At 49.3% G+C, this 14432-nt stretch overlaps 1 protein-coding gene across 1 annotated transcript in view; it reads left to right on the top strand.

Annotated features, from left to right (window-relative positions):
• B4galnt3 (beta-1,4-N-acetyl-galactosaminyltransferase 3) overlaps positions 1–14432 on the top strand; it is a 99124-nt gene that overhangs the window by 72976 nt on the left and 11716 nt on the right. The window contains exons 5-15 of the mRNA XM_029478249.1: positions 3224–3319; positions 3987–4077; positions 4446–4546; positions 4954–5021; positions 6264–6342; positions 6515–6581; positions 9546–9689; positions 10983–11092; positions 11922–12022; positions 12243–12304; positions 13239–14007. Of these exons, the coding sequence (XP_029334109.1) occupies positions 3224–3319; positions 3987–4077; positions 4446–4546; positions 4954–5021; positions 6264–6342; positions 6515–6581; positions 9546–9689; positions 10983–11092; positions 11922–12022; positions 12243–12304; positions 13239–14007 (1688 nt within the window). The remainder of the gene's footprint in view (positions 1–3223; positions 3320–3986; positions 4078–4445; positions 4547–4953; positions 5022–6263; positions 6343–6514; positions 6582–9545; positions 9690–10982; positions 11093–11921; positions 12023–12242; positions 12305–13238; positions 14008–14432) is intronic.

The following is a 14432-nucleotide window of genomic DNA, read 5'->3' as shown; positions in this document are numbered from 1 at the left end:
ATGTATGTGGCTTTTCGGTAGTAAATCACCGATTTCCATGGATTTCATTTTTAAACGTCAAAAGATTTAAAATCTTCAATCTTCATAGATCTTCACAGAATCCCTGATTTCCTAGGACAGGGAGGTGAGTAACAGCCACTCCAGCCCAGCTTCTCCATCCCTCCCGTGGCAGGGACTTCTGTGTGCCCAGCTCAGTGGCTCTCGGAATGGGGTGCCCACCCCCTTTGCAGTGTGCCTGAGAGGTTGAAGTTAGTGGAGAGTCTTACTCTAAGTGAACACTTCAGGCCTTGCTTTTCTTCCCTGGGTAGCAGCCATAGCTGTTGTCCTTAGTGTGTCAGAGGGGACTAAGCAGATGGGACAGCTGGGACTTAGTATGGAATACTTGTCCTTAGAAACTTCCTGGTACACCAATGCCAGCCATCTCTTCTATTGGTCAGTGGGCAGATCTATTAGAACACTCTGTCTACCCAGGACATTCCTCCAAACAAAAATAATTACAAGGGTCAGATGGTAGTGGTGCAAATCTTTAATCCCAGTACTTGGTAGGCAGAGGCACACAGATCTCTGTGAGTTTTGAGGCCAATTTGATCTACAGAATGAGTGAGTTCTAGTATAGTCAGGGCTACACAGAAAGACCCTGTCTTAAAAAAAAAAAAACCAATAATAATAATATTATAACAATAAACAATTATATAAATAATTATTGTGGTAATTATTTGTTACAATAAAATATTATTATTAAAATAATAGTAATAATAATTATAAACAAGAAAAAAAAGAAAGACAGTATTTTTTCTCTTGTGATCTTGACTAGAAGTACCTTCCTAACCCAGCTCTTCCACTGTTTATAAACAAACAAACAAACAAACAAATAACTCACTGAGCTTACTCCGACCCCTGTCATCTAACCACAGTGACCGTTACTAAGAACTCAGTGGTGGAATTGGCTTGCTCTGGATTCAGCTTCTATAAGCATTTGTTCATTCTCAGACATAACTCAGATGTGCTGGGACACATGGGAAGGAACTGTTAGCTCTTCCCAGGGAAGGCACAGAGGGCCTTAGATGTATTTGAGAAAACTTTTGAGGACTAAAGAGGAGCCTAAGGAGGAAACGGCATTTGTACAAGCATGGAAAGCTGAGGGTTGGGTGGTTCAGGGGCAAAGGCTGGGTGTGGGTGTCTATAGGGCAAGGAGGGTGTGTGCGGTGGGGGCTGGGAAGGCAGGTCAGTCATAAAGATCACGGTGAGATGATCTTTATGACTATGTGACTAACATCTGAAGTCACCTGAAGTTTTTAGCTGCAGGGTGATCTGCTTCATCAGATCAGTCCAGTTGCTCAGGACAGTCCTGGGGGCAGTAAGAACACCCAGGGCAGGGGAGACGCCACCATCTGCCTCCTCCTGCTGCAGGCCTGGAAAGCCCAATAAGGCCCAGCAGAGGTGGAGTAGACCTTCCCTTCCCTGAATACCCCTTCTGCACTCACCTTCTCCATGGAGTAATTGCTGTGTGTTCTCAGGGAGTCACTTCCTGAGCCCCATACCCTCCCTTCTAAATGAGACAAGTACTGTCTCCCGTACGTACGGCCAAACCATCACAAGCTTGGAGGAGGGGCTGGAGAGATGGCTCACTGACTGCTCTTCCAGAGGTCAAAAGTTCAAATCCCAGCAACCATATGGTGTCTCACAACCATCTGTAATGGGATCTGATGCTCTCTTCTGGTGTGTATGAAGACAGCCACAGTGTACTAACTGAAGCCCTCCCCTTCCCTGGCCTTCTGCCTATGTCAGGCAAAGGAGAAGGGACACCTCGGAGGCTGAGGTTCCAGAGTGCCACATCTTTGTTAGTATAGAGTCCCTAAAATGGAACAACACAAAACACAAATTCTGATGTAGTTGTCAGTCTGGGTCTGAGGAAGAAGACAGTGTCCAAGGATCCCCAGGACACCCCCACAGTTGGAGGTTACCCACAAAAGTTTGAGGATCAGCCTTCATCAAAGAAAAGGCTAATTCTTTCACTCTCGGCTTCCCTGAGGGCTTCCTATAGCACCTCAGGCTCTCTTGGCTGAGCTGGCTGGGGAGGAGCTGTGAGATATTGGTGTCTCCCTGCCCTCAGGCCAAAGCTGCTTTCTGGGCAAACCTCTTCTTGTGCCAAGTCTGACATCATAGCTCCAGGCTTCACACAACTGACAGCTCTGCTCTGGTGGCTGTGCTCCCCTCGAGTGCTCTGCTCTTCTGGAACCAGAGCTCTCTGACCTGGAGGTCTCCTGGGGAGGGGACAGAAGCAGACCACTTGGAGAAGACAACTGAATCCTTTAAGCTGGACTTGAGGAATTTCCCCAGAAGCAGCATAATGTCCCCATTCTTTTCCTTCCTTGGAGCCTCTAATCGCCTCCCACCTACCAACCCACAGACTTCTTCACCCACCCCAGCCCCCTCCCTACATTCCTGTGAGTGGTGGCTACTTCCCAAGGTCCCAGGTCAGAGAGTGACAAGCTAGCCTCTGCCAGTCAGTGAGGAGCCTGTGAGCTGCAGGAGGCCCTGAGGGGGCCCCCAGTTACCACCATGGATTTCCTTAGATGCTTCCTCCAGCCAGAGTATGAAGACCACTGGGTAGGTGAGGTTTCATGACAGGCAGAAGGCTGCAGAGCCTTCCTCTCCTGAGAAACAGGGCAGGCATGATAAGCAAGCCCTTGGCTAGAACCTGACCAAGCTCCTCCCAGCTCCTACTGTCACTTCCATCATTTTGCCATGGCTATTAAGCCCCTTGCCTGCGCGCGGGCGTGTGTGTGTGTGTGTGTGTGTGTGTGTGTGTGTGTGTGTGTGTATAACCTTAGAGTCAGGCCACGGGGCTGATATTAGCTTTTCATCAGAACAAGCATTCCTGAGATAACCAACTCATGAACAAGAAAACATTGTGTAGGCTCAAGGTTTCAGAGGGTTAGTCCTAGGCCTGCTTGGCCCATTCCTTTGACTTGTGGCAGCTTAGTGCATCATGGTGGCAGAGGACTGACTGGTGAGTCATGAAAGACAGGAAGCAGTGGGGATCCCAGTAATCCCTTCAGGGGCACCGCCCTATAACCTAACCTTCTCCTATTAGGTCCTCACCTCCTAAAGGTTCCACATCTTCCAGTAGCACCAGGGACTGGGAGCCAAGACTTCCATAGAACATTCGAGAAGCACTGTGTCCACTTCTCACTCACCGTTCCCTCTCTGCCCCACACAGTTCCGGGGCCATGCCAACCTACATGTGTTTGAAGACTGGTGTGGCAGCTCCATCCAACAGCTGAGGAGCAACCTGCACTTCCCGCTCTACCCCCACGTGAGTACCTGTGGGGATGTTTGTGCACGCTGCCTGGACCACCCTCTGTGTCTCCTGCATCTCATGCACTCCACCTGCCTCCTTCCCTGCTTCTTCTCAGTCCATCGCAGTCTGTCTTACTCCCTCGATCTCTTGGGCCCTCTCTTCCTCTGTCCAGAAGATCTTTTTTTTTTTTTTTAAAGTTTATTTTTATTTATTATATGTAAGTACACTGTAGCTGTCTTCAGACACTCCAGAAGAGGGCGCCAGATCTCGTTACGGATGGTTGTNAGCCACCATGTGGTTGCTGGGATTTGAACTCTGGACCTTNGGAAGAGCAGTCGGGTGCTCTTACCCACTGAGCCATCTCACCAGCCCCCCCAGAAGATCTTTTTTGTCTTCTCCTTCCCCGAGACTCTTGCCACCTGCCGCTGGGCAGCATTTCATTCAGTTCAGGCTCTCTTGATGTTCATCCAAGGGCAACATGTGCATTGTGCATTGTACAAGGCCAGCTGGACCGAGAAGCGAATAGGATCTCATAGGCACACCTATCTTGTACTCCACCCACCATACCACACCCCTAGTCTCCCATTGGCTGCCCAGTTCTCCTCCCCACCAGCCTTGAGTAGACCGAGTTCTTTAACTCTTCTTCCTGATTCTGAGTNACAGTTCATCTTTCTTGACATAGATCCGCACAACCCTGAGGAAGCTGGCTGTGTCCCCCAAGTGGACCAACTATGGGCTCCGCATATTTGGCTATCTGCACCCTTTCACTGATGGTGAGGGAGTCCCGAAGCCCCACTCTTCTTCNTGCTTCCACCTTCCTGGGGCAGGAGGGTCCTAGAAACATAACCCTGAGCCCTTGTTACTCCATCACTGAGGGAGGGGAAACTAAGACATAGTGAAATTTCATACAGTACCCTCAGGCAGCTGCCCCACCCCCGAAGCCTGGAACTGGCTGGTCTACATAATTCTTCTCCATCTTCATATTGCTCCCCCAGAATGTAGAGTCCCCTCCCCCATGCAAAAGTGGCCGGTGGGGCAAATCACTGTGAGTGAAGAAAATCAATGTGCAGGTGTAACAGAGGCGTTCAGCCTCCGTGCCAAGGCCCTCTTTGATTCACCCAGACACTCTGCTGTTGCCCAGGGGAAATCCAGTTTGCCATCGCTGCTGATGACAATGCTGAGTTCTGGCTGAGTCGTGATGACCAGGTCTCAGGCCTTCAGCTGCTGGCCAGCGTGGGCAAGGTAGGACCAGCTCGGCCCTTGACCTCTCCTTGGCCCCTGGAGGCGGGCACTGATGTGGTATGAGGGTCTTGGGAGCCTCCTTGACCATTAACGTCACTGACATGAAGAAGGAACAGAAGCCACACATNGTGCCCCTCAGCTCTNCCCTACACTGAAAAGGGCATGGGAGATGTGGACAGAATGGCAACCCAGCTATATACATTTTTCAGGTTCCATTGTCCCCGAGCCCATGCTAAGGATTCATGCTGGGTTGTTTGCCTATGGGAAGGCTCCCTTCCATTATTGGGGGCAGAAGTGTGTTGGCTGGCAATCCTCTTTAACTCTGTCTTCCCTCCTTTGCTATTCCCCTCTTCCCCCATCTTCTCTCTTTTCCTCTCCTTCCTTCTCCCTTCTCTCCCCACTTCTAGACAGGAAAGGAATGGACAGCCCCTGGAGAGTTTGGGAAATTTCAGAGTCAAATTTCCAAGCCAGTGAGGTAAGTAGGGTGGGTTACCACCCACACTCTTGTGAGCCCCTCCAGTGCCAGGCATGTCAGCATGAGAGATCCAGGAGGCCCCTTACCACCTCCACCAGCTCAGGGTTAGTATGCGTGAGAATCCGCACCGTTTGTCTAAGCAGAAGCCATCGGCCCTGCCTTTCCTCATTTTATAAATGGTTTCTAGACTCTTTTTCTCACGAGTGCATTTTGCCTACATGTATGTACATAGGTGTGCCGTGTGTAGGCCTGGTGTCCTCAGAGGACAGAAGGCTTATTGGATCCTCTGAAACTGGTCTTACAGATGGTTGTAAGCTGCTACATGGGTGCGGGGAACCAAACCCTGGTCCTCAGCAGGAGCAGTACTCACTCATAACTTCTAAGCCGTCTCTCCAGCCCATCCCCCACCCCGCCCTCATTTCAGAGGAGGCAATTGAGACCCAGAGCTTTGTGGCTGATGGAAGGCCACACAGATAGTGAGTGACACTCAAGNCTAGAAAACAGCTCTCTTTTTTTTCTTCCCATTTTCTTTAGACCTAGAAATGCTCGCACTCATAAAGACTGCCTAGTGTTTGCTCTGGGGCTTCAGAGAGGGAGTCCCTACAGGGAACTGGAAGCCTGACCTTGAAGTGATCCCAGGAAATCTGACCTCTTCCAGCCTACAGCCACTGGAATGGCATTAAGAGCTAGCCTAGGAACTTAGCTCGACTTCAGCACGCCACCTGGTGGCTTGCACATTCACAGGCGAGACCATATCCCAGCTTCAAGGGACAGGGAGAGGGAGAGAGAGAGCCCTTGGTACTTGGTGCGTGTGCCCGAGTTATTGTGAGTGCTCTGAGCTCTCTCAGTGCTTTGCATGGACCCTAAATTTAAGCTACCTGGTCCAAATTTCAAGTGCGTTGCTCACTACCTGGGCGACTTTGGGCAAATTACCAAAGATCACCATGTCTTTAAGCCGAAGACTGTCAGGAAAAGAACCATGTATGGTCCCGATAGCAGAGACTACTCACTAAGGCTTTAATCATGGGTGCCATGTCACTGGGTCTCCCAGTGAACTTCTGAACTATTTCTACTTGGCTCTTTCAAAAGGAAAGTCAAGGTTAGTTGTCAGGAGTAGGTGGGGGATAGTTAAATAGCAAGCACCTGGCAGGAGAAAGGGACGGGGGGGTTGTGGGTGGGAAAGGTGGATGATGGAGGTGGCTAGCTGAGGAAAAGCCTCCGTTTCCTGTCTCTGTCTGCCAGTTTATCAGCCTCCCTCAGGTACTACTTTGAGGTCCTGCACAAGCAAAATGATGAGGGCACTGACCACGTGGAGGTTGCGGTGAGTACCTTTATCCCTCTTGACACCCCCTCCCACCCCCGCCCCACCTTACCCTACCCCCACTCCCACTCCCTCCTTCACGTACCTTTCCCAGCATTCCCTTGCCCGTATCTCTTGAACACTGTCCCAAGCCCAGCGTCCTCCAACCTCTGTGCCGTTCTTCTAATTCTAGTGGAGACGGAATGACCCTGGAGCCAAGTTCACCATCATTGACTCCCCCTTCTTATCTCTCTTTACAAGTGAGTAGGCTCTGCCTGCCTGGGAGCCCAGGGGCTCCATTAGGGAGAGTGTGGCCCATGGTGAGGTCAGAGGGGGGTGGGAATAAAGTTCAGATACGTAGAGGGCAGGTATGACAGAGGACCAGGGAAGGAAGAGAGCCTGAGAGACCTTACAGTTAGGGAGACTTTACTCTCCTGGGTAGAGGTCTGTTTAATGGTGGTGGTGGTGTGTGCCTTTAATCCCAGCCCTTAGGAGGCAGAGGCAGACAGATCTCTGTGAGTTTGAGGCCAGCCTGGTCTACAGATGGAGTTCTAGGATAGCTAGGTGCTACACAGAGAAACCCTGTCTCAAAAAACAAAGACAATGTACTAAACACAGATGTGGGCTCAGGTTTGTTTGTTTGTTTGTTTGTTTGTTTAAAGGGGGAAGGCAAGCAGCCAACTCCCTAGGGGTCTTGATGGAGCAGAATTTCTTAAATCTCTCCCAACAGTTATCCCTGTTAGCCTGAGAAATCTACACATGATTCCAGGTATATGGGTCCAAAATAGGTAGACACACCAAACATTTATTGATAACAGATCATAAGGACATTTATTTTACAGTAATGCTTTTGATATACCAATCATTAAAGGTGAAAGCAAATTTATCTGTGGATGAAATATATATACTTTATTTTTACATGGTTAAATCTTGGTGCTGAAAAGATGTCTTAAACTCCAGTTTCAAAGGATCTGATACCTTCTTTTGATCTCCATGGGTACATAGATTTGGGTAAAACACTCATACACATAAAATAAAATTTAACAATATAAACCTTTCTTTTAAAAGAGCACTAAGTGTTCTTCCAGCAGCTCTGAGTTCAGTTCCAGGCCCACACATCAGCTCACAGTTAATCTGTCTTATCCCAGAGATCTGATGGCCTCTTCTGACCTTCACAGGCACCAGCACATAAGGCGTATACTCACACAGACCAGACATACAACCATAAATATTAGGCCAGGTGGTGTCTGTGAGTTCCAGGCCAGCCTGGGTTATCTAGTACGTTAAAGAACAGCCAGGGTTACTGGGGGTGGGGGGGGGAGCTGTCTCAAAACAAACAAACAAATTATTTTAAAAAATTAAACTTTAAGTATTTGATGCTGTATGATACGCAGCATCTTCTAGTCTTTTCAAATAATCAATATTGTATATGTATGTGTGCATGTGCCCGGGGCACACATGTGCAGAGGCCAGAGAGGATATCGAGTGTCTGCTTTTTTGCTGTCTACCTTATCCCGTAAGATAGGGCCATCTCCTGGCGAGATGGCTCAGCAGTTAAGAGCACTGACTGCTCTTCTGAAGGTCCTGAGTTCAAATCCAAGCAACTACATAGTGACTCACAACCATCTGTAATGAGATCTGATGCCCTCTTCTGGAGTGTCTGAAGACAGCTACAGTGTACTTACATATAATAAATAAATAAATCTTTTTTAAAAAATTGGAAAAAAAAAAAAAGACAGGCCCTCTCACTGAAACGGAAGCTCGCCCACTGTGGCTAGGCTGCCTTCGTGTGAGCTTCTAGGCTAAAGGCTATGTCCAACTTTTATGTGTGTGCTGGAGATTCAAACTCATGTGCATATAGCAGACTCTCTTACTCACTGGACCAAATCCTCAGCTCCTTGATCAATATGTTAGTTTTATAATCATCGGTGCTGAATGTACTGCTTTGTATAAATAATTGCTGAGAGCACCTCATTCAACATTAGTGGTACAAAGTAGAAACTATGTTAAGGGTCATTTTGAAAATTCTGTCCCAATCCTAAGCCAAAATTCACTTGATAGCTTTCTTTTTCTTTTTCTTTTGTTTTTTTGAGACAGGGTTTCTCTGTATAGCCCTGGCTGTCCTGCAATTCACTCTGTAGACCAGGCTGGCCTCAAACTCAGAAATCTTCCTGCCTCTGCCTCCCAAGTGCTGGGATTAGAGGCGTGTGCCACCACTGCCNGGCACTTGATAGCTTTCTTAAATGTTCAAGTCTTTGTTTTCTGTCATTAATCTGTTATGTTTGTATAAGAGCACACAATGTCATGTGCACAGTAAAAACACCCTATCATAACATTCAGTAGTTTTGTACCTGGGCGAAAGTGTTTCAGGGATTGTTCACTGGCCTTGCTAGGTGTGTGGCATGTGTCGGATGTTCGGAACCAAGGACGATGCTGGTTCTGGAACCTTTTAGCTTTTGACCTTTTTTGTTTTTTTTTTCATGACCAGTTTTCAAAACCAGAAACCTTTACTATTGACACTATCTTTTTCATGACCCCCACCCAGTTACAGCACTCCCTGTAGGAGCTTGACCACTAGCTTAAACTGTGGACTGGAGAAGAAAAGAGGTAGCCCGAGCAGACCCGAGGAATAAAAATGCCAGAGTCTGATCCCCCAGTCTGGGCTGTGATGGAGGAGACTGTAGTTAGTGGGCTGTGCAGACAAGGGATGCCTGGGGAAGCCTGGCTCACTGTGATCACATGACATTCACAGATGGTGTGAGAGAGGCTGCCCCCTAGAGGATGGAATTAGATTACATGGGTGGTAACATCTTTCCCTCTTAACAGAGAAGCCTTAAGTTTAAACCCCAGCACAGCCAGGGATACCCAGGAAGTACTATACAGGAATACCAAGGAAGTACTATACAGGTGTAAGCTAAGTGAAATTAAATAGTACAGCTGAGTATAGGTTTCTGTTGGGTCAACAGTAGAGCATTTTGAGGACGACATATCTTTTCCTAGTCTATACAGAATCGTGATGTGAGCTGACCTGGGGGCAGAGCAGGCCTAAAGGGAGCTGGCTATAGCCACAAGTTACAGGGCATCTGCGGGCGGCTGACAGCCTAGGCTTTACCTGCAGGAACACAGAGATTGTGCTTGGGACCCACCACTTGCCTGCCCCACAAAGCAGGCTTGGTTCTATCAGGACCTACAGCTTTCTTCTGTTCTCTCCTCCCTGAACACAGATGAGACCATCCTAAGAATGGATGAGGTGGGCCACATCCCGCAGACAGCAGCCAGCCATGTGGGCTCCTCCAACACTCCTCCCCGGGATGAGCAGCCCCCAGCTGACATGCTGCGGCCTGACCCTCGGGACACCCTCTTTCGAGGTAAGTCCTTGGCCACATACTTATTGATCACCACATCAAGGCTCTCTATGTTGATAGGACTCAGACCTCCGGGCAGTGGTGGCACACACCTTTAATCCCAGCACTTGGGAGGTGGAGGCAGGTAGATTTCTGAGTTGGAGGCCAGCCTGGTCTACAGAGTGAGTTCCAGGACAGCCAGGGCTACACAGAGAAACCCCGTCTAAAAAAAAAAAAAAAAACAACAACAAACCTGTCTACAGTAGCCCTGAAGACAAAATCTTTTCCCTTTTGAAGTGTAAAACAGCATAGATACCAAAAATATAAGAGCATTTATGTCCAATTCTGTGATGCTGCAAACCATTATAGAGTAGACATTTGTCCAACCACCACCCAAGACCAAAAATGGAATTAGAATCCAGAGCCCCTTACGAATTCCTCCCCCGCCACAAATGTCAGTCTCTTTATGAATCCCAACCTTGTTTTTTGTTTGTTTGTTTGTTTGTTTTTTATTTTGCTTGTTTTTCAAGACAAGGTTTCTCTGTGTAGCCTGGCTGTCCTAGAACTTACTCTGTAGACCAGGCTGGCCTCGAACTCACAGAGATGACCTGTCTCTGCTTGAGTGTTGGGATTAAAGGCGTGCACCAACACCACCTGGCCTTGGATCCCACCAACTCTTACTATTTGGTAAAGAATCTGTTAATCTTGTTTTGATGCTGAGGACTGAATCTGGGGTGAATCTTGAGCTGAGCATGTGCTCTGCCACTGAGCTGAGTCCCCAGCTGGTCATGTTTACATTTTAAAAGCTGACAGTGCACCCCGTTTTTTCCCTTAAAAATAAAAGAAAGCAGCAGCTAGGTGTGTCGCCTATTGACAGTGCAGCAGTCAGAAAGATAAGGCAGGAAGATCCTGGGTTTGCAACCATAGCAGACCCCGCCTCAGAAAAACAAAACCAAAAAAAAAAACAAAACAAAACAGGTCAGGGGGGAAGTTCTTGAACCAAGGATGGAAATCCACATAATGGGGGGGGGGGGGGGGGGGCTTGTGCCTCTTAGTGTCATTAGACCGTGAGCCATACTGTTCCTGTGTCTTGAGTCCTCTGCCCTCTCCCCTGAGGAGTGGTGGCAGTTTTCTTGGGACAGACTGGCTCAGCTGATACACGTGAATTGGGACTACCGTTGTCATCAATGAATATAAATGGAAGCGGCTTGAGTGGGGACATCAGGCCTCTCCCTCAGCCGGGAGCCTCTGTGGCCCTCAGGTGTTCATGCTCAAACGTCTTCACACACTTCAGTCCTCTTCCCTTCCTGTCCCCAGTGCCTCTGATCCCCAAGTCCCATCTGCGCCACGTCCTGCCCGATTGTCCCTACAAACCCAGCTACCTGGTGGATGGACTCCCACTACAGCGCTACCAGGGCCTCCGTTTTGTAAGTCATGTCCTTAGACCGAGGAGGACTGGGAGAAGGCCTGCTGCCTATGGCTGTGGGTTTAGGGGACAGGGAACGGACTAAAGCTGACTCTGTGTTTCTCGTGTCCTTGCTCAGTAGACAGGATGGCCTCTTGGGTCCCTAGGCTGCATTCCTGGACAGGCTCACTAAGGTGTTCTGGAGACCCTGCAGATGCCTTGGAATCTACCCCCACCCCCAATTCTGCAGCCTAGTGACCACCCTCAGGGCCACACAAAAACCTATTCTGCTTGCTCAGTCCCAGCAACTGGGTAGCCAGTGGCATTTTAAACTCATAGATAAGACACTTAGAGAAATGTGCTGGATGCAAATGGTAGCTTTATCTGTGTGGAGAGTGAGAGAGCCGAAAGAGTATGATACACTCAGGTCTAGACTGGAAACAAGAAGGAAGAGGTCAAGGGTCACAGCCAGGCCAGAGAGTGGGTGAGCTCTAATTGAGGACATTTTTGGCAGTGGTGAGCTCAGCCTGTGTTTAGGGGGGAAGGGAAATGGGGTGTAGAGTAGACTCAGTGTCATGAGATAAAGGCTCAGAGTTGGAAGGAGGGTTAGGTGGCAGAGAGTGAATGGTCTTGATGACAGCAAAGGGAGACAGGTGGCCCAAGGAGCTTGACTCTGAGAAGTTTGTTCTATCCCAGAAAGAGCAGGTATGAGAAGACCGAGTCAAGGCTGCATAAATGTGACTTTCAGCAGGGCATCAGCCCTCCCCACTCCAGGGCTGGCCAGCCCAAGCAGGCTGGTTCCTCCCCAGGATTCCCCCTCTAATGTCTGCCCTTATTTTTTCTGCTTTTAGGTTCACCTGTCCTTTGTTTATCCTAATGACTATACCCGTCTGAGCCACATGGAGACCCATAATAAATGCTTCTACCAAGAAAGTGCCTATGACCAGGACAGGTGTGTGGCACTGGGTGGGACAGGCAGAGGGACTGGGGGGCTCTGTAGGAGTCAGGACAGCTGCCCAGGCTGGAGGGACCGATCCACACTGAGGGTCCTGGACCCTCCTCGTGTGCATGTGTGGATACACCCTCACAGAACATACCTCCCCGGCTCCTCCACTGCCCTGATAAAACCTGGAGGAGTCTGGTTCCTGTCCACATGTCCCTTCCTCCTCCAGGTCCAGCTTCCAGAAATATATCAAGATGGACAAGCCAGAGAAGCATGGCCTGGAGCAGCCAGGTAGAGCGGAGAATGCTGGCAAAGGCTGTCAGGGCCTGCCTAGCTTCGGGTGGTGGCGGTCTCTTTCTAGGGAACATTCCAGCCATACAGTCTTGCTCCTGAGGAGCTAAGCATACAAATCCCCTTGACTGATCTCCTCCTCACAATCTGAGAACAGGGAGCAGCACCCGCACCTTCCATTTCAGAGCCACGTAGAGGGTAGAGCTTTTTCATTCACTGGGGCAGCTGGAGGTGTGAGTAGCTGTGAGGACCCCTGGCTCTGGTACACTACTGGGAAGCATGCTATAGAGCAGTCCCGTCTTGCTGTGGCCTTACTTCATGAGGCACCGGGTATGGCTGAGGCCCCTTGTTGAGGCCTAAATGTTGTTGATGCCAGTGAGGTACTTTAGACACACAACCTTCTGAGAGGGGGACTGGTTTTGTTTTGTTTTGTTTTTTTAAAGATTTATTTATTATTATATGTAAGTACACTGTAGCTGTCTCCAGACACTCCAGAAGAGGGAGTCAGATCTCATTGCGGATGGTTGTGAGCCACCATGTGGTTGCTGGGATTTGAACTCTGGACCTTCGGAAGAGCAGTCGGGTGCTCTTACCCACTGAGCCATCTCACCAGCCCATGCTTTTGGCTTTTAAGACAAGGTCTCATGCTTGCATTCAGGATAGCCTAAAACTTACTATGTAGACCAGGTTAGACTCAAAAAAACTTTGTGATGGTCCTCCTGTCTCTACCTTCCAAGTGCTGTGATTAGAGGCATATACCCCCATGCTGCCTGTCAGTCTTGATGTAAATAACCAAAAAACTAGGGGTAGTAACTGAGGTAGAATAGCTTATCCAGGGTCACCCAACAATGACCTCCCACTCCCACTCCATATGTCACATGTGTGACTGTCCGGGAAGAGTTGAACANTCCTGAATGGTTGTTATTATTAGCAGGTTTGGAGGATGGCCTTCTAGAAGAATCCCAATATGAAGACGCACCAGAGGAAATCCCCACCTCCCAAGACCAGAATACTGGGAAACAAGGGAGAAAACAGAAGACTACATCCACCCCGGGGCTGGGTGTCACTGACTACCACCTGCGGAAGCTCTTGGCTCGCTCACAGAGTGGCCCNGTAGCACCTCTTTCCAAACAGAACTCTACAACTGCCTTTCCAACCAGGACAAGCAACATCCCAGTCCAGCGGCCAGAGAAAAGGACGGGGAAAACTAGCCCTGTGCCCAGCCGAGATTTGTCTCATTCTGACCAGGGGGCCCAGAGGAACCTGNCTCTCATCCAGAGAGCCAGGCCCACTGGTGACAGTCCTGGGAAGACTCTTGAGCAGTCCCAGTGGCTGAATCAAGTGGAATCCTTCATTGCTGAGCAGAGAAGGGGAGACAGGGTAGAGCCTCCAACCCCCAGCAGGGGCTGGCGTCCTGAGGAGGACGTGGTGATAGCGGCGGACCAGGAAGGAGAAGTGGAGGAGGAGGAAGAGGGGGAAGATGAGGAAGAAGATATGAGTGAGGTGTTCGAATATGTGCCTATGTTTGACCCAGTGGTGAACTGGGGCCAGACCTTCAGCGCTCAGAACCTCGACTTCCAAGCCCTGAGAACCGACTGGATCGACCTGAACTGTAACACATCNGGCAACCTGCTGCTTCCGGAGCAGGAGGCCCTGGAGGTCACACGGGTCTTCCTGAGAAAGCTCAGCCAGAGGACCCGGGGGTAAGGTAAAGGGCTGGGGCAGGGGTATGCCGTTGCCCTCACGACTGCCATGAAGCAGGGTTTCTGCTGCAGGAGTGTAGCAGACCTTTGCTGGTATTCTAGGGTGTAAGAAGGTTGGAGCTGTGTCTAGCAAGGCTTGGTAGACTGGCGTCTGCCTTCTGAGAAGGAGCTTTGGGAAGAGAGAAGCAAGCAGAGCGGGCTGAAAACATAAGGCCCAGCCTCAGATGGCGGTTAGAAGGCACGACTAGAGCTCTGCTCTCCCTCCCCCTCCCTATTAGGTGTCATATTGTGCCCCCTCCCTCCTACCCCTCATACCCCCCCTCTTTTATATGTTCATTTTTTTTAATCAGTCAAGATCTTTTCAGAGAAAATTTGCATACTATTAAACCCAGTATGCTGGCATGTACAAAATGCTGATTTTAAAA

Source organism: Mus caroli, chromosome 6, assembly GCF_900094665.2.
Source record: "Mus caroli chromosome 6, CAROLI_EIJ_v1.1, whole genome shotgun sequence".
Classification (NCBI taxonomy): Eukaryota; Metazoa; Chordata; class Mammalia; order Rodentia; family Muridae; genus Mus; species Mus caroli.
The sequence above is the reverse complement of the archived record's forward strand: the minus strand, read 5'-3'. Positions and strand labels throughout refer to the sequence as shown.